At 39.5% G+C, this 23,813-nt stretch overlaps 1 protein-coding gene across 1 annotated transcript in view; it reads right to left on the bottom strand.

Annotated features, from left to right (window-relative positions):
* The window catches only part of atrnl1b (attractin-like 1b), an 843,599-nt gene that overhangs the window by 489,337 nt on the left and 330,449 nt on the right, over positions 1–23,813 (bottom strand). The window contains exon 18 of the mRNA XM_048609206.1: positions 9,785–9,879. Coding sequence (XP_048465163.1) covers positions 9,785–9,879 — 95 coding nt within the window. The remainder of the gene's footprint in view (positions 1–9,784; positions 9,880–23,813) is intronic.

Here is a 23,813-nt window from a genome sequence, read left to right as displayed (position 1 = left end):
ACTGATGATGTTACCTAGTCTGCTGACAAAATATCTGTAAACCAGCCTACCAGCTCAGTGAACAAATCAACAACCCCTTCTCATGTAGTATGTAGATGGCCTATGATCCTCTATTCTATGAATACTACAGAAGGGCAAAACTTGACCTCCTCTTAGGAAATAAGGCAGTAGAAGTGATGGAAATGTTAGTGAGGGAACATTTTGGAACCAGTAACCATTATTCAACTAGTTTTGAAATATCTATGGGAAGGGATGGTTCATAAGTTAAAAGTTCTAAATTGGGGCTGGACCAATTTTAATGGACTTAGACAGGATCTTTCAATAGTTTACTGGAGGAGGCTGTTTGCAGGCAGTGGGATGTCTGGTAAGTGGGAAGCTTTCAAAAGTGAGTTAATGAGGGTTCAGGGCCAACATGTTCCTGTTAGAGTGAAGGGTAAGGCTGGCAGGAGTGGGGAACCCTGGATGCCTAGAGTTATTGAAGCCCTGCTTAAGAAAAAGGAGGAATATGATATGGAAAGGCAGCTGAAATCAAGTGAATGCCTTAAGGAGTATAGAGGGTGTCATAGTACACTTAAGGGAAAAATCAGGAGGGGTAAGTTGGGACATGGAATGGCTTTGGCAGATAAGGTAAAGGAAAATCCAAAGGGATTCTACAAGTACATGAAGGGCAAAAGAATAACTCGGGAGAGAATAGGGCCTCTTAAAGATCATCAAGGTTGTCTGTGAGCGCAGCCACAAGAGATGAGTGAGATCCTAAATTAATATATCTCACCAATATTTACCATCAAGAAAGACATGGATGCTAAGCAATTTGGGGAAATAAATACTTCTGTCTTGAATAGAGTCCACATTACAGAACAGGAGATGCTGGAAGTCTTAAAGATTAGTAAGGTAGATAAATCCCCAGGACTGGATGAAGTCAGGACGTCGTGGGTGGCTAGGGAAGAAATTACGGGAACCCTAGATATTTGTATCATCAACAGCCACAGGCGAAGTGCCCAAAAATTGGAGGGTTGCTGATGCTGTGCCATTATTTAAAGAATGGCTGCAGGGAAATACCTGGGAACTACAGACTGATGAGCCCAACATCAGTGGTGGATAAGTTGTTAGAGGGAATTCTGACTTACAGGATCTACAGGCATTTGGAGAGGCAAAGACTCATTTGGGACAGTCAGCATAGCTTTGTGCATGAGAAATTGTGTCTCACAAATTTGAGCGAGTTTTTTTGAAGGGTGATCAAGAAAGTAGATGAGGGCAGTGCAGTATATGTTGGCTACATGGATTTACCAAGGTCTTCGACAAGGCACTGCATGCTGGGTTGTTGAGGAAAGTTAAACCTCACAGGATCCAGGGAGAGCTAGCCAATTGGATATAAAATTGGCTTGAAGGTAGAAGACAGAGGGTGATGGTAGAGAATTGTTTTCCAACTGGATGCCTGTGACCAGTGGTGTGCCACAGGGTTTGGTGCTGGGTCCGCTGTTATTCATCATTTATATAAATGATTTGGATGAGAATTTAGGAGGTATGGTTAGTAAGTTCATAGACGATACCAAGATTGGTGGTATAGTGGATAGTGAATAACGTTATCTGGGAATACAGCAAGATCTTGATTAACTGGGCCAGCAGGCCAAGGAATCGCAAATGGAATTTAATTTAGATAAATGCAAGGTGTTGCATTTTGGTAGGTCAAAACCAGTGCAGGACTTAGACATTCAATGATAGGGCCCCGGGGCGTATTACAGAACAAAGAAATCTAGTGGTACAGGTTCATAGCCCCTTGAAAGTGGAGTCACAGTTTGAGAGGGTAGTGAAGAAGGCTTTCAACATGCTTGCTTTTATCAGTCAGCGCATTGAGTATCAGAGTTGGGACATCTTTTTGCAGTTGTACAAGACATTGGTAAGGCCATATTTAGAGTACAGTCTGCAGTTCTGATCGCCATCTTGTAGAAAGGATATAATTGAATTAGAAAGAGTGCAGAAAAGATTTACGAGGATGCTCATTGGACTGGAAGGTTTAAGTTATAAGGAGAGGCTGGATAGGCTGGGACCTTATTCCCTGGAATGTAGGAGACCGAGGGGTGACCTTATAGTGGCTTTTCTCCATGGGAAGGGAGTCTAAAACTAGAGGGCACAGATTTAAGATTGAGAGGAAAGATGCAAAAGGGCCCAGAGGGGCAACTTTTTCACACAGAATCTGGAATGGGCTGCTGGAGGTAGTGGTGGAGGTGAATACAATTTCGTCATTTAAGAAACATTTGGATAGGGCCATGCTTGGGATAGGTATGGAGGGAAAAGGAACCAAACAAAGACAAGTGAGATTAGATTAGTTGAGAAAACAGCTTGACATGGACATTTTGGGGCAAAGGGCCTGTTTCCACATTGTAAACCTCTATAACTCTAATACCATGTTAGCCAAGTCCTAAAGGACATGCCTGCCAAACTGGTTGTGTTAGGTTGTGAAAAAATGAATGAGAGTATACAAGTGACTTGAAACCAACCTCACCCATTTACCTGTCACATATTTACTCTCCATGACAGCATTGATAGGATTCACCACTATGTGGTCCTCATACGGAAAACTATAATGTTTAACCTATAATGCCCTACCATTTTGGTAAATGGAATTAAAACAGAACAAATCCAGAAGCTTAAACTGGGCACTGCTGAGGTATTGTGGAACATTAGCAGCAAAACTGCATTCCTCACCATCTAAAACCTAATGGACCAGCGAATTTCTTCAAGATAGAGGGCCAACTTAACAAAAAAAACACTGAAGAGCATGCCAGAAACAGTAGCAGGTATACTTTAAAAATTATACAATCTTGATGAAATCACAACACAGGATAAAAGTATTTGAAACAGCAGAAGCAGAATGCCATAGACAAATCTAAGTGACCCAACGAGTAGATTGAAATAATGTTCTGCAGTACTGCCACATCCAATCTTAAATTATGATGGACAATTAATCAGCTATTTGGAGGAGAAGGCAGCTCCCCACCAATAGTGCTGTCCTCAACGATGGCAGATTGAGTGCAAAAAAAAGCCTGAAGTGGTCACAATCACCTTTAGCTGGAATCACCACATGGGTGATTCATTCTAACTAGAATCTAGGATCCCCATTGTTACTAAAATCAATCTTCCGCCAAAACAATCAAATCCATAATAGGCCTACACAGTAGCAATAGGGGAGCATCCTCACCACATGGAATGTAGCAATACTTTTTTAAATTCATTTGTGGGACTTGGGCACTCCTGGCTAGGCCAACATTTATTGCCCCTCCCCAGTTGTCCTTGAGAAGGTGGTAGTCAGTTGCTCTTAAATGCTGCAGTCCACGTGCTGTCAGTAGACCCAGAAATGCTGATAGGGAGAGAATTCCAGGATTTTAACACAGTATTATGTAATCACCAGGAAGTTTCCTTGCTCACGTTTGAGCTGATGCCTTGAGAATTCATGGTGTCCGGCATCAATGTTGAGGACTCTCAGGACTGTATATCACTCTGCTGCCAACTTTGCTATGTCTGTCCTGCTGGTGGGTCAAGACATATCTAGGGATGGTGATAGTGGTGTCTGGGGCATTGTCTCTAAGGTAGGATTCCCGGAGTATGACTGGGTGGGGCTGTTGCTTGACTTGGGTGTCAGATAGCTCTCCCAATGCTGGAACTAGCCTCCAGATGTTGTAAGGAAGACTTTGCAGAGTGGACAGGGCTGTTTTTGCCTTTGTCATTTCCAGTGGTTAGACTGATGCCAGGTGGTCTATCCATTTTTTTTGCCCTTTCTAGTGGTTGATACAACTGAATAGCTTGCTAGGACATTTCAGAGGACAGTCTGTGGGTCTGGAGTCACGTCTAAGCCAGACCAGGTAAGGATGACAGTTTCCTTCCCTGAAGAACATTAGTGAACCAGGTGATGATTTTTGAATAATTAATAATGGTTTCATGGTCATTTTTAAACTTGTAATTCCAGCTTTCTTTTGTGAATTCAAATTCCACCATCTGCCAAGACAGGGTATGAATATGAGTCACCAGAAGATTACCTGGGTCTCTGGATTAACAATCTAGCAATAATATCACTAGACCATCGTCCCATGACAACAAAAAAAAACCCAAAAAACCATGAATGCCAGAAATCAGAAACAAAAACAGAAACTACTAGCAGGTCTGGTAACATCTGTGGAGAGACAGCAGAGTTAACATTTTAGGTCCAGTGATCCTTCTTCAGAATCCTTCTTTGAAAAAGACAGTTCAACATCATCTTCTCAGAGTTAGTTAAATTGGGCCACAATGCTGGTTTTGCCCATGATGTCCATTTCCAGTGCATGAATTGAAACAAATTTTACAATGTACCTACTTGGTTAGCTCAGTTGACTGGTTTGTGATACAAAGTGTTGCATACAATGTGGGTTCAATTCCTGCACCAGCTATGATTACCATGAAAGGCTCTCCATCTCAACCTCTCCCCTTGCCTGACCCGTGGTGACCCTCTTATTAAACTACCAGCAGTCATCTCTCTCTAATGAGAGCAACCCTCTTTCTTGGGGATGGGGGAAGAGGGTCTGAGAGTTCAATTGACTGGGCAGCTGGTTTGCAATGTAAAGTAATGCCAGCAGAGCAGGACCAATTTTCACACCAGCTCAGCTTATTATGAAGGACTCTCCTTCTCGACCTCTCCCCTTGCCCAAGGTGCAGTGACCCTCAGGTTCAACCATCAGTAGTTGTCTGTCTCTAGTGAGAGAGTAGCCCTTTGGATGGACAGACAAAAGGTTATTTTACCTTTTAATTACGTGTATCCTCCAATCTGATGTCAGCAAAAATAGTATTCTGCAACTATAATAAAAATTATGACGTGCTAAACCAAGGCTAGTTTAAAAAGTGATTCATTGTGGATAAGCTAACGGGAATGTCACAGTAAGAATATCTATTTGGATATAGGTATTTTGCTTCTTGCGCTATACAAATGTTTCCATATTGAACCCAAATAGCTACAGCTTCAGGCTGAACAGTCAAATAAGATGTATTAAAATTAGTAATTAGGAAAATCATTGATAAAGTTAACAATACAGTGCAATTAAGAGATTAACTTTTCAGAACCAATATCATAATGGACCTCCTTTTACAATTTCAACTGAAAGTAATTACAATTAACCCACAAGAAAAATATATTTTATGTCCCTTCACTTGCATTGTTGAATTGCGTCAGTTCATTGAACCAGATTAACTTGATGTTATTTAAATGTCATTTCAACTTATGCCACATGATATACTAGATGCAATTTTTCCTGTCTTCAAATTTGTGCAGTTTGTTAGAAAGAAAATGGTTAAAGCAACAAAAAAAATGAATCATTGTCCCCCGGAATTGGCCTTAATACAGTTACATACATAATCAATGCAGTAAAATCATCAGGCATTCGAGACTTATGTCATCTTCAGTAGAAATTCACAGGGCAGAAAAATCATACATTTCCAGTTATTTTTCGCTTGTAAAATCTTCACAAAACAACAGTTGAGGAGATATATCAATAAAAAGGTGTTAATGGTAAATGCATTTAGCAGAAAATAAATCAAAGGCATGAGAGAAAACCCATACGAATAAGGCATTGCTGAGGGATGGGGGTAATATAAGGTGTAATCAAAATGGAGGATATCGAGTTCAAAACTTCAGACCATGACAACGTTCAGTCTTTCACAATATAAGGTGCCTGTCCTGAAAATGAGTGCTATCCCTTCAACCTGCTTTGGATTTTGCTGGAACACTGCAGCAGGTCTTTGACATAAAATTTTGCAATGACTGGAAGTTAGGGGTCATTCTTATTAAAGCATTCTACAAAGGGGTAACCCAGTCTGCATTCTGGGGTCACGTCAAAGTGGAGAAAACTGCATTGTAAGCAGCAAATAAAATGGATTAGATTGAACAAAGTCCACAAAAATCACTGCATTTGGGGCCTTGGACAGTGACAAGGGAGGAGCTGAATGTGCAAGTATTACACCTCTGCGATTGCATGGGAAGGTGTGGGGGGTAGGGAGCGGAGATGTTTGGAGTAATGGATGAGTGGACCCGGGTGTAATGGAGGTAACAGTCCCTGCAGAACAGAGACAAAGGAGGAAAGGAGAACATGTATTTGGCTGTCCCATCCTGCAGGAAATGCTGGAAATGGTGGAGGATGATCTTTTGAATGCAGCAGTTGCTGGGGTGGAATGTGAGGATAAGAAGAACCCTGATTTGGGAGAGAGAAAAAAAGGAATACAGAAGAGCAGGAAAATGGTTGGACACGGCTGAGGACCCTAGCAAAACTAGATCATAGTTCATTGAATCCCTACAGTATGGAAACAGGCTCTTCGGCCCATCAAGTCCACACTGACCCTCAGAGCATCCCACCCAGACCCATCCCTTATAACCCACCTAATCTACACATCCCTGAACATTACGAGCAATTTAGCATGGCCAATCCACCTAGCCTGCACATCTGTGGACTGCAGGAGGAAACCCACGCAGACATGGGGAGAATGTGCAAACTCCACACAGACAGTCGCCCAAGGGTAGAATCGAACCCGGGTCCCTGGTGCTGTGAGGCAGCATTGCTAACCACTGAGCCACCGTGCTGCCTCTAGTGGGAGATCTTCTACCGTCTTTGAATCTCATTATCTCTGACAATTATTTTTGGTTCCCTGTGAAATTAAAATCTAGCAAACAGCAATAATTTGAGGAAAAGAAGAAAACATACATATTACACACTGGTACGGAATCACCTAACATCAAACAAAGAATAAAATCTGAAAGATTTCCAAGGTATTCTCACTAAAACTCAATAAAATAAATTTAATAAAAACCAAAAGAACTGTGGATGCTGTAAATGAGGAACAAAAACAGAAGTTGCTGGAAAGGTTCAGCAGGTCCGGCAGTATCTGTGAAGAAAAAATCAAGAGTTAACGTTTCGGGTCTGGTGACCCTTGCTCAGTTCTGAAATGTCAAAATAATTTTGACCAAGAGATTCGGAGTTTAAAGTATTTTTAGAAACACTGGCATTTCAGAAAAAGTCAGAGTTAACGTTTCAGAACTGAAGGAGGGTAACCGGACCCTAAACATTAACTGACTTTTTTAAATATAAAATTTAATATTGCAATTTACGGTAATTAAGTCAAAATAGTTAAATTCTGCAAATAATACTTATCTAGTCCACAGGAATGAAATGCCAGTGTTTCTGAAAATATTTTAGACTTCCAATCTCTTGTCAAAATAATTTTAAATTTTGCTCCAAGGCACGTATTCATCAGTTTCATTTTATCTACAATTTCATCAATGCAGCATTAACTAATTTTGATATAAATTTATTTCAATATTTAACATAACAATGGAAAATATTGTTCCCTAATATCAACCACAGCTTTTCAAACTGCCTATGTCCTCCAGTTCTGTAAATTGACAGTCTACCAAGAAATGCAGGGTTCTCTCTACTTTTTACTGCACATTGAAGACCATGACCATCATTGCCCGCTTTCGTTTTCAAATAAGGTATGTAAAATTCTTTCAGCATTCCTTTTTAACTTCAAGAATAAAAATCTTGAATATCCTAAAAACTCTGTCAAATACAGTGATGTACTTTTGAAGACAAAACAGTAAAGGCTGCACATACTATTCTAAAAGCAGCTTTGCATTTAGAGATAGGACCTCTGGCTTATGTGTTGGCATTAAATTTGGCTGAAAGATTTTGTGATGTATAAAATGTTGCCAAGACAGTGAGAAAATGGACAGCAGATCTCATGAAATGGAGTCCTTCATTATTTACATACTCCATGGCATTCTTACTGAAACTGTCCCCCTTTATTCAAGAGTATGGCAAGTAGCAGCCTCTCATCTGACCATGGCTGCAGCTTTTCAAACTCCCAGTCTGTTAGTATTAGTGACGAAACACACCGCTACGTGGACTCATCTCAGTTGCTCAAAACAGAACTTCGGTTCAAATGGAAATGAATAATTATTCAGAAAAGTTAACTCCTGATAGGTGCATGAGAATTAACCACTTGCCTTTGAATATGTTTGGATGAGACTGAAGATCACTTTTAGAAGAGTTAACATCTTGCATGCCCTCAAATATATAAAATTGCATTTTAATTCAGGTGAAAATAGAAACTGTCTTCTACTGGTGAAAACTGCTAGTCAGAAGTGATTCCCTTTAAAAAACATATATTTTCCATCTATTCCAAGTTGGAGACTTATGAAATTTTGAAAAGTTGCTGATGACTACATTAACATCAGTATAATTACATAATATTGCCAGCTTTGTGGCATACTATAGAAATAGCGAGATAATATACTAAAATAATGCAGAAAATAAAAAGGAATCACTAACTGCCCTGAAAACAACTCTGAAAATTGTTCAATATAGTGGAATATCAATTATCTGCACTTGCATTATCCACAAAGTTTTTATGGAATTTAGGATTTAATTTTCCACAGATCAATGAAGACACAAACAAGTGGTTTAAGCAGGGATTTTTTTTTTTTTTTTTAAATTCAGAAAGACCAAGATTTTGCAATTTTTCTGGCTCAAAGTTGGGATGGGATCTTTAAGAGCAAAACACTCCCTGCCTCCAGCTGCAAAGAAGCCTGCCAGATAAAGCGCTAACTAGTCATTAAATGGTGATCCACTGGACTTTTCAGCTAATCAAGTCCCAGGACAGTTATGTTGTGCCCAATCTGAAGCTATTGGCCACCTGAGTGCCGGTAACCACTGCGAGTGGCAGAGTAGTAGCGAACCCATGGAAGTCCCAGACTCTGGCTATACAGAAGTGCAGAAGACTGGGACAAGCATCAAGGTAAATGTTCTGCGTGCAGAGTTAGGGGGGTGCCAAGAGAAAAATCAAACAGTGGGTAAGGAGGGCCAATGGCCAGAGCATGGGGGTGAATTTTAGTGGCCACCTGCTGATCCTATCCATGCCTCGGAATACCCCCAAAATTGGGACATTTCAAGGTATGCCCTCCTCCTCCTCCTCGTGCCCACCCCTCCCTCCCCCTGCACTCCCCAACCTGCTGCCATTGCCACCATCCCCACCCCACCACAAAGCCCAGCAGACTGGTCAGCTCACTTCTCCAGTTGGAAAAGCTGACATTTTTCTCATCTGCCGGGAACAAAATTAATCAGCCCAGTGACATACTGAAGATTCTTAAGGGTATATCAATTGACGGCTTAATCGTATTAATTAATGGCAGGTCAGGAAGGCCCCCAGAACTTATGTCCTAAGGTGATGGTTATCCCCCTGATTATTTGTTCTTCAGATATAATCAGGTAGATTGGCAGCAGGGAATCTCCAGTCCTTTCCTGTCACCTTTTTCCATCACTTCTAGGGAGGGGAAATCCCATCCTGTTATAAATTGCTAGTGTTTATTTTAGTAGAGTTTGCTAAGCAGGATTTCCAGAATGCAGCTTCACAACTAAAGACCAATGATAATCAAGACCAATATGCTCACTTCAAAATTTAAAAAAAAACTGTCTTATAGAATGCAAGTTGCCACTATCACAGTGCAAAAAACAGTATGAAGGTGTACACAGTCATTATTAAATTTTACTGGCCAACCAGTTACATTTTAAATACAGAGCAGCAACGTAAACGTTCTGTAGTGTGGATGAATGCTGTTCTTAGGACAAAGTGATTTAAGTTTCATTATATATTTACCAGGAGTCAGCATAATTCAATGTAAATTGAAGTCCACAACGTGAAGTGGAAAGGAAGTCAAAAAAAAAAATCAGTGATTGCATGAAAGAAACAGATCAGTATAAATATGACCAACCTGCTCTGGGGTAGCCATAAAGTTGATAGCTGTATAATGGCGGTCATCATCCTGGGTGAGGCTGAAGGTAAACTGATAATCAATCAAAAGACTGTCTGTGGACAAGATTCAAAAGTATATCATAAAGTTAAATTCCTGGAAAGAGTAAGAGTAATTTCTGCTTCATGCACAGTCTGCAGAACATTAAATATTTTCTCTTCATTTACAGAAAAGTGCCAGCAGCTCTGTTTGCACATGGCATTCCAAAGTACAATAACCGAATCAAAACAGGACAAGAATAATATTTATGTCGCACGTAGGGGACACTTTTAGCTTCCACATTCTTCATTCACTCATTGAATTTCCAAGCAAACAACACATCTTAATATAATAGTTCACATACTACTCAATTCTGGTTTTAATACGAACTGCCATCAACTTATTGATGATATGACAACCAGATCATTTGCCATAAACACGGCTATAGTACTTAGCCAAGGTAAACACAAAACTAAATGGTTGAAGACCCACCTTGTCAACTGGTTAACTTCCATATTTCCATGTAAATACAAACAGAAACAGTGTGGTGAACACATATTCTAAGCATGGAAATCCATTGTCCCTGTTCACTACCTGCTGACTCATTTCATTCACTGGTTGATTTTATTGAGATGCCTGGATAGAGTGGACATGGAGAAGATGTTTCCACTGGTTGGAAAGACTAGGGCCCAAGGGCTCAGCCTCAGAATGAAGGGTCAGCCCTTTAGCACAGAGATGGGAAGAATTTCTTCAGCCAATTAACGGTGATATCTGTGGAATTCATCGCAACAGAAGGCTGTGGAGGACACATCATCTTGAGTATTTAAGATAGAGACAGAGATGTATGGGTTCTTGATTAATAAGGGGATCAAGAATTAAGGTGAGAAGGCAGGAGAATGGTGTTGAGAAACATATCAGCCATGATCGAGTGGCGGGGAAGACTCAATGGCTTGAATGGCCTAATTCTGCTCCTTCACCTGACAGTTTTATAATTCATAAATGAAGGCTTTAATGTTTAACTGAGTGTTACATACACAACAGTAGGTTAATACATTTTCTCTGGGCAGTGGAATGTATTCAAGATCCAACTGGTTAAAAACAAAAGCAAAATACTGCAGATGCTCAAATTCTGAAAAACTGCTTATCTGGTCATAAATGCTGCTTGACCGGTTGAGTATTTCAGGTTGTCTGCGTTTTTTCTAAAGATAATTATGTTTTTTATTCACTGTATATTCATCAACTCTCTTGTTGAGCAGCTTGGGCCTATATTGAATGGAGTATCAAAGAATGAAAGGTGATCTGACTGAAATGTACAAGATTCTGAGGGGGCTTAATGGCTTAGCTGCTGAGAAAATGCTTTCCATTGTGGGGAAACTAAAACTAGCAAACAATTTAACATAAGGCATGCACCATTTAAGGTTGAAATTATGGGAATTCTTTCTCCGAGTTACAAAGATTTTGGATCAACAATCGAGTTGAGAGTTACGGGGAGCAGGCAGGAAATTGGAATTAAGACCATAGTCAGATCAACTATAATAAAAACTGAAAGAACTGCGGACGCTGTAAATCAGGAACAAAAACAAAGTTGCTGGAAAAGCTCAGCCGGTCTGACAGCATCTGTGAAGGAAAAAACAGAGTTAACGTTTCGGGTCTAGTGACCCTCAGAACGGAGGAAAGGTCACCAGACCCGAAACGTTAACTCTGTTTTTTTCCTTCACAGATGCTGTCAGACCTGCTGAGCTTTTCCAACAACTTTGTTTTTGTGTCAGATCAGCCTATGACTGGTGAAGCAGGCTTAAGAGATAAATAGCATATTCCTGTTCCTACTTCTGTTCCTAATGCAACCTATTTTTAATAATTTTAATTTGATAAATATATGGTGAATAAAAAACATATATAGATAATACATAGACAGATATGCGCGCACGTACGCACACACACGCAAAGAGGAATTAAACTTTTAAGATTTATTTTGCTTTCAAAAAGAAATGATATTTATTTCAAAGCAAAGAATAACAATTTAAACATACAGATTAAGCACAAATATTCAAGACATCTTTGGTTTGTCAAATTAATTTGTCTGCAATGATTTCCAATGTTAAAGCATATGCTAACGAATCCATATTGATCCCAAGATCCAATGAATGTTGTGACATTTGGAGAATAAATTACTTCGTTTCATATTTGTGGTTTGAAGTAACTTCTACTAACATTATTCCAAAATGAACAACTAATAAAAATATTAGGCAACCATATTGACAGGTGCTGCAACTTTTAAACATCAAACTGTTTTCTTTTACTGGTAATGCCTACAGCATCAAGTAATTTAATGCAACTCAATTCAATATAAAAAAAATCCTGTCTCTCTATCTACCTTCCCTAGCTCATATCTCAATTGGTTTGATGATGTTGATGGTCAATTGCCGGCAAGAGTATGGTAATGAGTCATTGTAAAACTATACATCTTCCATCTCATGAGACACCATAGAGGAGATCACAGAGATGCCACATTCCAACACCATCCCATTTTACACAGGCAGTTTCAAGTGTTACCAGCTGATACAGCAAGATGAAAGGAAAACAAGACAGAAGTATACTAAATGAATAAAAAGTATTGACAAAAATTTTTCATTTGAAACAAAGGTTTCAATTTTTAATTATTATGCAGTCCATTAATTCTTTAATGAATCAAAATACTATTCTGAAAATGACTGTCTTATGACTAGCTGATTATATTATCCATGCTGACATATTAAAGCATATTAAGTTGCAATGCCAATCTCAGTTGAAATGTTGGTACATATTATAACTCACTTTTCGGATGCACCATTGAAATCATGATTAGCCCTTCAGCTTTGTTAAAATATCATCTCAATAAGATTTGATTCTTATGGACTATAAACCATTTTTGTTTTTTGTTAAACTTTATACCAAAAAAACACAAAACACATTAAAAGGATGAATCAAGTCTAACCAAACAAACTCGGGAGTTAGCTAACTAATGTAAAATAAAATTAGATATAAATATTAATAGTGAAAAATACAACATCTGTGTAACATAAGTGACCATAAACAAATTTTCTAGTAACGGTACAGATGTAATATACTGACATAAACAGGGCAATTTTAAAAGTGCCTCCTTTTCAAATTTTTTTTAATAAAGTAATTTCCAGGCAAAAGTAAAGTGGAAAAGGGATAAGTCTTTCAAAGCCAAAGCTTATCTTGTCCTCACAACCTCAGCACACACAACCAGAGTGACGGAACTGACAAGACAGAAACAAGAATCCTGGCCCACTCTCCCCTCCTTATCTGCGGATTGCATAATCGCAATATTTGCTCCACACCAAACTAAAACTAGCTTTAGCAGCAAAAAAAAAATCAAATGTTCGGTGTTGCTGGTTCCATTAAGCCAATGAGGAAGAACAGCAAGCAGTGACTCATGAGGTGCCGGAAGGTTCAGACCCCAGCTATTCACAATATATAATTATGGACCACACTAAACCCCCTTCAAATATATCAAGGAGATAGCTTAAACCATAACCTTTTCTTATTTAAAGGCAAGCATAAGGTGCTGTGTTCCAGATGTAATGCGATTGGTCACACTACTCAGCATTAAGCAAAACACACTTTACTCTTACCCTATACAGTTAAAATATAAGCAAAAGAAAGAAGAATTGGTATAAATTTAACTCTATTGGAAAACCTAATAGAATATTAGATTATCTAACTACATAAACAGCAACTGTTCCAATACAGTAACATCCCATAAACACCCTTGGCAAAGGCAAAGTCAGTAAAACAGATTGTCTCACATGCAATGTTTCTCCAATCCAGGAGGGAAGAACACCAAGGGAAAATTCTGGCAGAAAGACAGATAACACAAGCTTTTTTCCTTTCTGTAGCTGGGTGTGGGGGCGGTGGGGATGTATGGCAGTTTCAAACCCCGAACAACTACTGAAAGCTAAACTAAAACCCTGGTTCTGAGAGAGCCTGACCCCAACCATTCATGCTGCTTCTGTTGTTTCAACTTAAAAAAAAACAAGGCCTCAAGTTGTTTATTCGCTTGAAACAGACTGCTCAGTGCCTCTGTCTCAACCCACTCTTCATTAAAAAAACAAAGTACATCTCTTAAAACCATTGCATCATCACAACATGTTAATGATTTAGATGAGGGAACTATATATAATATCTCAAAATTTGAAGTTGACACAAAGCTGGGTAGAAGGGTGAGCTGTGAGGAGGACACATAGGTATTGCAGTATGATTTGCACAGACTGAGTACATGGGCAAATGCATGGCAGATGCAGTATAATGTGGATAAACGTACGATCAACCACTTTGACTGCAAAAATAAAAAGTTAGATTATTATCTGAATGGCTGTAAATTGAGAGAGGGGAATGTTCAACAAGACCTGGGTGTCTTCATACACCAGTCACTGAAAGTAAGTATGCAGGTGCAGTGGGCAGAAAAGAAGGCAAACCGTATGTTAGACCGTATGTGTGAGGATTTGAGTGCAGGAACATGGATGTCTTGCTACAATTCTACAGGGTATTTGTGAGGCCGCACCTGGAATATTGTGTGCAGTTTTAGTCTCTTTATCTAAGGAAAGAAGTTTTTGCTGTACAGGGAGTGCAGCTAAGGTTTACCAAATTGATTCATAGAATGGCAGGACTGACGTATGAGAAGAGACTGAATCAGTTAGGATCGTATTCACCGAGTGTAGAGGAATCAGATGCGATTTCATAGAAACCTATAAAATTCTATCAGGACTAAACAGGCTAGATACAGGAAGGCTGCTTCTGCTGGTGGGGAAGTCTAAAACCAGGGGTTATAGATTAAGAATAAGGGACAAAGCTTTTAGGACTCAGATGAGAAATTTCTTCACCCAGAGAGTGGTAAGCCTATGGAATTCACTAAAACAGAAAGTGGTTGAAGGCAAAACATTATGCATTTTCAAGGAGGTAGATATTGCTCCTGTGGCTAAAGGGATGAAGGGATGAAGGGATATGAGGGGAGTGGGATTAGGTTATTGAGTTCAATGATCATCCATGATTACATTGAGTGGTGGAGCAGGCTTGCAGAGTCAAATGGCCTTTTCCTGCTCCTCTTTTCAATGAAACTTTGCTTACCAGTGACAGATTAAAAACCAAGTCATTAAATAGAAATGAATGCCTTCTGAGTCACTCAAGAACATAACAGTTCGCTCAAATTTGGGCATTTTCAGGATGTGTGCATTATGTGAAAACTAATATATGGGCTAACAGTTCCTACAGATAGGCAAGGATTTGTGTTCAGCTGTGAAGCAAGGGCATTCACCAGCAACTTGCAAGTAAGTATTGCTGAGAAGCCCAATGATTCCTTTGCCACCAATTTCAACTCTCACTATGCAGTGGTACTGCAACTGATTGAAGCATTAATTATGGGATATTTGTAGCTGTAGAAGGAGTGATGTTATCAGGTTATCCAAGCAGCCAATCACAAGAAACAAAATTCACAGACCTCAGCCCTAAAACAGGAAACAAAAAAAAGAGAACTAAAAATTACTTGCTTTTTACAAAGACCAAAGTAAAACTTGGGACGTACACATGTGGTGAGGTTAGAAGACAAAATATGCTGAAAAGACATTTTAAAATTATTTCTATATACCTAGTTATTTAACTGTACTCTACAATGTTTTTTCAGAGCCAGTCCTGTTGTTCATTGAATGTAATTAATCACATCACCATTAAAAAACAATTACATACATTTGAACCAGATGCAGCATTTTAAAAAGAAGTTTGTAACCACAATATAGTAGCAGAACAGTTGCAATTATCACTGATTTTAGTGATTGCCAGTTCTGGGAGAGTCTGTAACAGGTTGTATTAAAGCAGTGAGTGACAGACTACAAGATTGAGATCTTCGCACTAATTTTCAAAAATCTTACTGTTGTGATCAGTGTCAGAAATAAACAACAGCAAATATTTTCAGTTCACCATCAAGTACTACCCCATAACCTCCCCATCACCATACAAATGATCCATAATCACTCCTCAGACATGTTTGCCTTACTGGTGTTAATTATTTATACGGGAAAAATATATATGTAGAATTATAAGAGCTTTCAAATCTCGAGAGCACAATCTTACAGGGAACTGAACATGGGCTATGGAGAGAAATGTAGTAAAACCAAGCAAAAAGACCTATCTCAATTGCGGGAGCAACTCACTGCATCTTTTAACAAAGTTCCGCGCATCAAAGCGAGATTCTCACTAGGTGGAGGTGAGTTTCCTATTAAGGGTTTATTGTTTGAAAATAATTTTATTAACTACACATTTCTATGTTACCATCCACCACAAGCATTCTAGATGCAGAGAAGACTTGACATGAAAGCAGAGCAGGTACCTGGCAACTGCAGCTCACCAACGGCGCCACTGAACCTCCTTGTGGGACAACAGGCAAAAGCATCTTAGGGCAATCTCTATGGGCATCAACCACATGCACTCAATGTCGATGAATATTGGTATCCACCACGTGCAAGCATATAAGAACCTTCTTGGCTCATCTCTCATCTACTTACAGGACACTTCTGCACTGGCAATGATCACTGTAATGCTGCAGCAAGGTCAGTTTGCATTCAGGCGCGCGCACACACACTCAGACTGGACCAGGCTGCACCTCTGGCCTGTTTGCTTCCTCACTTGGTGTTTGCTCACTTTGAGCCTACCTCAACGCTCACAGCATCCCTGACATGCCTTGCCTTTTGAAGACTTCCCCCTCAGCCAGTGTTAGGACTGCGACACTGCTTTACTGTTTAGCATAGACACAAACTGTTCAGGGCAGCTCAGGGCTAACCATGCATGTCCGTGTACAAAATAGCTTTCTAAAGATGGCAATGGTGCAAGGCATGCTGGTTTTTTCTACCAGTAGCAAGTTGCACCAGGTACAGCCAGTAATAGAATGGGGCTAGATGAGGGTGAGGTGTTGCCATGATCGAGATAGGTCGTCAATGAGAAATTGGTAAGATATAGCAAGAGATCGTGCTAGGCTGTGCAGAGCAAAATCCTCTATAAAACTGTCACTTAGCCAAAAATATATAAGATTTAGCTACTACACTTTTATTTCTACAGGGCAAGCCAAAATTTGATAATGTGAATTGATTTTCATGCAGAAATCATTCAGCAGGCAAATAGAACAGCAACTATAAGGACTAGTTGAGCTCAAAAGCAAGTGGCCCGTGTCATATTCTTGGCCAGGCCTCATCTACACAACTATTCCAAGTAGTGAACTAAAAAAGCAAAGAGTCAGAAGAAAGGATAAGCATGGAGCTAAAACTGATGGATATTCAAAGAGAGTGGGAGGAGGAGAATAACAAAGTGCATGGGTGATCCAGCAAATGCACCAATGCTCTGCCTGGTGTAATAAATCAAACAAAAGTTTGTTCACTTGCTTAAGGAGCATTCAGCCAGCAGTTCTTTTGTCTTGGTCACTGAGCACAACTGGAATGAGCATAGGCAGTCCATGCTCTGCTTGTGCATGCAGAAGAATGCCATTCAGGTCCTACATAGATTTTGTAATTTAAATAAAGAACTAATGCTCTAATTTGGTTTAAAGAGATCGCTGCTCATTTCAAGCCCTGCTTAAGAAACAAGCTAGCTAGTACATGGACGTTCAAACGCCAGGCATTTCCTTTCCTCGCCAGTCAGTGTCTGCCACACAACTTGTTTTCAGTGTGAACAACAGTCTAATGAAAATGATCCTCCCATCTAAGTGGGTTCGCTTAATCTGTAATAAACATTGTAAATGAATGCTATGGTGATTAAAGAACCATTTACATTTAGCTTAAAAATGTCTTCTAATTAAAAATTGAAGGAACTCTAGATGCTATAAATCAGAAACAAAAACAGAAGTTGCTGGGAAACTCAGCAAGTCCAGCAGCATTTGTGAAGAGAAATCAGAATTATTGTTTCAGGTCTGGTGACCCTTCCTCAGAACAGATGGTAACTCTGTCTTTGACCCTATCCTCACCTATCATTTACTCCTTATCCCCTCCCCCCACCCTATCTTCTGCATATAAACCGACATTTTCCTAGGCCTACCACTTGAACACACCACCCTGTTCCCTGGCCGACAACTCCATCTCAGGCTTGCTGCAGCATTCCAGTGAAGCTCAGTGCAAGCTGGAGGAACAGCACCTCATATTCTGCTTGGGGACCCTTCAGCCCTCCGGATTCAATGTTGAGCTCAATAATTTTAGGGCCTGAACTCACCCATGCCCTAGCCCCCAACCCCATACAACCAGAGATAGTAGGAACTGCAGATGCTGGAGAATCCGAGACAACAAGGTGCAGGGCTGGATGAACACAGCAGGCCAAGCAGCATCCCCCTTGTTATCACTATTACACACTACCTATTGTTAGCCACTAACAGTCCACATTAACAGCTATTCACTCTCCTGGCCAGATTGTTATCCACTTCATACAAGATTCTTGGGAGGACTTGACAGGGTAGATTTGGAAAGGTTGCTGCCACTCATGGGAGAGTCCAGGATCTGAGGGCATAACCTCAAAATCCGGGGGGGGGGGGGGGGGGGGGGGGTTACACATTTAAAACAAAGATGAGGCAGAATTTCATGTATCAGAACATTGTGAATTTGTGTCATTCTTCCCAGAAGGCTGTCGAGGCTTAGTCCTCAAGTATATTCAGATAGACAGATTTGTAATCAGTGAGGGAATCAAGAGTTATGGGGTAAAGGCAGGAAAAGTGGAGTTGAAAATTTGAAAGGTGAGTGACTCAATGGGCTGAATGGCCTACTCCTGCTTCTGTGTATTATAGTCTTATGCAGTGCTTTTGCCCCCAAAGGATTTGAACTCTTGCCAGAAATCTGAATACACAATCTAGGCTGACATTTCAATGTAATACTTATTGATTGCTGCATTTTTGGAGGCAGTATTATGCGGATAAGATTAAACCAAAGCCTTGCCTGGCTTCTCAGGTGGATTTTGAAGATCCAATGGCACTGTTTTGAACAGTATAGGTAGTCTCCCACTGCCTTGGTTAATACTTATTCCTCAACCAACAACGGTAAACAAACTTTCCAATCATTGCCATATTTCCCCTGCTGTGCACAAAATTTTTGCAGTTTTACTATATTTCAAAAGAACTTCACTGGCTTTAAAACCTTTCACGATACCTTGAAGCCATGAATAGTAATGTAGAAATGCAAGTTTGTTTCTTTTAAGAGTAGTATAACATTTTGAAGCCCACACACAAAAAAAAATGCACTCACTTTGATGGTCAACTTAATCTGACTCTTTAAACATTGGCATGCAAAGGAAATTCTCTACATCATTTTTTTTTTAAAATTCTTTCATGGGATGTAAGCGTCACTAACTCGGCCAGCATTTGTTGTACATCTAAGCTAATCTTGCTCGTGATCCCATGAACAATTTACACTTCAAGTAACTTTTAAGAATCATAACAAAGACTGGCATTTCTGAAAATGTTTAACAAATGTTTAACCTTTTGTAAAGGTGTAGATTTTTAAACATTATCAAATAATAGTAAAATCTCAGAATATATGTCAAGCCAGACACTGAATCTCCCTGTATTTCACTTTGTACAATGGATTTGTTCACCAAGAATTAGGCCTATTCTTCATAGCCATCCTCATAAAGATCTTTATGCTTCCCTTGCAATGCACTTGATCTTCAACCTCTAGAGATGAAAGATATTGACTGACACCACAGTTTTAGCTTTTTATGGGCCTGAGGTTTGAATAATAAGAGAGATCATACTTTATAACTAGGGATTTTACTCAGCCATTTTATAATAACCATCTTGCTACTCTTCAAAAAATTAAATTTCTTACTGCCCTTCAGGGCATTCTGTTATTAATTTTGAGAGAGGAGGTAGATACTGCCTGATGAACATTAATTTATACTTTTAAATCAAACATTTCATATAATAGGACATCAGAGATTTATTTTGTACTTTTATAAACTATAGAGTCAGAAGTCTTTCTTGGCAGCAATTACTGGCACACAACAGAATACATAAACCATCAATGTGTAAATAGCCCAGTAATTTGTAGAGAGAAGGTATACACCTTAAGATGTGAATTGCCTCAGATTGCTGGATGATTTGCTCCACATGGCCAATTGCCTCACAAAAAGAAAGAACTTGCAATCAGAAATCCCAAGAGTTTAAAAGAAATTGCCTTATTTGCATTGTTAAAACAAATTAAATATGCTCCAGAAATCTGTGCAACTTCATCGTGCCAGGACCCTTATAAAGATATATATTGTGTTCCTGCGATGCAAAAAAATCTCAAAGGCCCAGAAACAACTGGGCAACTCAGCCAACTGCATAAAAAGTAGTAAACGATTTTCAAAAAATGTTATTACCTTAATTTTTTTCCCTACATTTCCATTTATTTTAAATTCTTTCAAGTCACAGCCCTTAGAGAACTAAAGGTTTCATCAGTGTAAAGAAGTGACGACATTTTAGGTCAGACAATGCATGTTCGGTGTGAGGCCTTGTTTAGAATCTGTTTGTGTTTTGGTTTGGAGTCAGACTCGTTTTATTTCTAAAGTAGGAATTTATAAAACACCACATTGACTGACTGTCTATAAATTGTGCTCTTTGAACAAATTAGAATGTACACACACACACACGCACACATTCATGTAAATCCAAGGGGTGAATGTGCACTTGCAGATACATTCTATTTTGTTCAAAAAGGACACAATTTATAGACAGTCGGTCAATGTGGCAGTTTATAAATTTCCACTTTAGAAATAAAACCAGTCTGACTCCAAACCAAAACACAAACAGATTCTAAAACAAGGCCTCACACCTAACATGCATTGTCTAACCTACAATGTCACTTCTTCTTTACACTGATAAAACCTTTAGTTCTCTCAAGGCAGTGACTTGAAAGAAATTCGGAGATTTACATATACATATTAATCATTTTAAAAATTCTAAATTATTAAAGATTTAACAGCGTCTTAGGTTTGTTTAAAACATCCTCAGTGGTACGTCCCTTTAATCTTTTACTTATAAATTCTGTGTCTGATTCCACCTCTCCACTCACACATGGAGGAGGAGCGAGGCTCTGAAAGCTGGTGTTTTCAAATAAACCTGTTGGACTATAACCTGGTTTTATGTGATTTCTGACAGCATCTGTGAAGAGAGAAATAGAGCTAACTTCAAGTCATGTATGAACTCTTTGGAACCTTTTGGGCTTTTACATGAATTGTGTTCTAAATATTTGTGATGTTGTTGAAACCCATGTTTGGTAACTCTAAATGCTGGTTTAATTATCTCAAAAAATAGTTTCTAAATACTCTCAAAAATACTCTCAAAAAACAATTAGGGCAAAAAAAGGAAAGAGAAGGACAAAAGAAACAGAAAAGAGGCGCAAGGGAATATTAAGGAGCAAGTATAATAAGGTAGGAGACAGAAAGAGATGGAATGGGAGATTGGGGGAAAAGGTAAGAGGGTAACAGAGAGAAGATAACAGCAAACAAGACTAATAAGGGAGGTTGGACAGTGAGGTGAAGCTGTGAGAAAGGTAAAGACTAAGTTAAAGGAGTACACAGGACTGCAGAAGAAATCGATGACTGAAGATGAGGGAAAATGACTTCACCGAAAGAGTGGCTAGCCTGTTATAGAAGAGGCCAAAACACTGAATGTTTCCAAGAAGGGCACGGAGCAAAGCAATCAAGACGTAAGGGGAGAAAACGGAACACGGTACTGACCTTATTTTTTAAAACTTTAGTTTAATATATTTACCAGAAATGGATACTTTCTGTAGATACATCTCATTGTATTTTTAGGTATTCTTTGAGTTTGTCCATATTTGTATGTATGTGGTCAGCAGGAATTAGCATAACTATGAACAGATTTCATCTGTATGTGATCAAAAGACCAGGGTCTAGACAGTCAGCTGTCACTTGCTTCTTGCGCAGATTAGATGTACATCATAACAGATTACTCATAGAAGATTTCAGCTTCTGCATTTGTAAATTTGTAATTTCACCTTGCCTTTTTGTTGTGACATGTTTTTCTTTCTCACTTCCATACAGGGCTTACTGTTCATAACATAATAATGACTCTTGCCACAAGGTTTATTGCTTCTGTGAGCATCCATCAACTTAATTTGGAGTTGCTTGTGCATGGGCAGAGAGATCTGCGGTGGCACATTAATAAAATGCTCACTAATGAGAAAGCTCATTGACTTGCTGTTGTCATTTAGTATTTTGTCCAACTATTTGACTGCGCTCTGGTGAGGAGTCCTGCATTGGCTGGTTCAATGATCAATCATGAACAACACAGCAGACTTCAAATGACTAACGATCTTCTCCTGCTCCTATTTTTTGTGCTTCAAAACACATAAATAAGGTACAGCACAGAATGAAGTAAAAGGGAAAAGAGCAGACAAAGGCAAGGAAAGGGAATAGCAGGAGGGATGAGGCAATAAAATGGGAAAAGGAGGAAACCCCAGGAAGGAAATAGGAGAAAAGTAGGTTGTGAAGGATAGGTAAAGTTAGTGAAAGGGAAAAAAGACAGCAAAACATGAAAAAGGGATCAGGATAAGGGGGCACAGAAGCAGAGACAAAGAAAGGCAGGAACATGAGAATGTAGGTAAGAGAGCAAAGACAGAGAGGCAGAATGCAGGAGAAGGGGCAATTAAATATTGTGAAATTAAATTTCAATATTTCAAATTAATTGGGAACGATAACAGTAAATTTTGCATCAAGCAGAAACTTCTCATCTTTTGAAACAAAGGAAGTTCTCCAATGGTCTCTTATTTCTGCAAATAAAATACTGCAAGTTGGCCTGAATTTGAGCCTAGAGTAGTGAAATCTGGACCCTGTGTTTTAATTTCCCAGAAGGTGCAAACATAAATGGATACGACTAATGGATTTGTTCCTCCTGCTGATGACCCTCTGTGATTGGCATTGACTCTGAATTGAGGGTCAGAAACTTAGGTTAGATACACAAGACTTCATAGAATTCCTACAGTGTGGAAACAGGCCTTCGGCCCAACAAGTCCACATCGACCCTCAGCCATCCCACCCAGACCCATCCCCCTATAACCCACCTAATCTACACATCCCTGAACACGGAGGGCAATTTAGCATGGCCAATCCATCTAGCCTGCACATCTTTGGACTGTGGGAGGAAATCGGAGCACCTGGAGGAAACCCATGCAGACATGTGGAGAATGTGCAAACTCCACACAAACAGTTGCCCTAGGGTGGAATCGAACCCGGGTTCCTGGCACTGTGAGGCAGCAGTGCTAACTACCGAGCCACTGTGCTGCCCCAACACTTACCCTGGAAATGTTACACAGTATAATTTCTGGGTGAAACATACAATTAAATAGCTGAACTGAATTATATACCAGAAAAGAATTCTCATCCAATAACTTTCCCTTCACTAAACCAACTATCCCCACCATCTCTCCGATTCAGACCACACACCACCCCCCTAACTACAGTCAGCTACAAACTTGATCCAACTCAACAATATCACCAACCTGAGTACCCCCCGATCCAACTCAGTCACTCACTCAATCATTGAAAGACTTGAGACTTTCAAAAGCTTAGTTGAATGCGGCAGCCATCAGAATTGGGGAAAACTCCATTCTTTGCCCAACATTTTCTAGACATGCCAGACTAACCCTGAAGGAGCCTATTTCTCCTGCAGCCAGGATCAGAAAATCCTGAAAACGTGCAAGTTTGTGGAGGAGCAGAAAACTTTGCTGGAAGTGGCAACGTACCCAGCATTACTGCTGACTGGTAGATCTTGTAATGCTAATAAACGTGCATCAGGTAAAGGAAGTAGCAGGATCCAGTCTGTATACCACAGGTTTATTCACATTATTCGGCCCAGCATAATTCCAGATTAAATTTCTCTTCTGCAGGTGGAAACTAGTTCTTATATATATGCCCTAAACCCTGCCCAAGTGGTGACAGACGCTTTTAATAACAACTAGCGCATGCCCACAAAAAATCATAT

This window comes from Rhincodon typus, chromosome 20 (assembly GCF_021869965.1).
Source record: "Rhincodon typus isolate 14 chromosome 20, sRhiTyp1.1, whole genome shotgun sequence".
NCBI lineage: Eukaryota > Metazoa > Chordata > Chondrichthyes > Orectolobiformes > Rhincodontidae > Rhincodon > Rhincodon typus.
The sequence above is the reverse complement of the archived record's forward strand: the minus strand, read 5'-3'. Positions and strand labels throughout refer to the sequence as shown.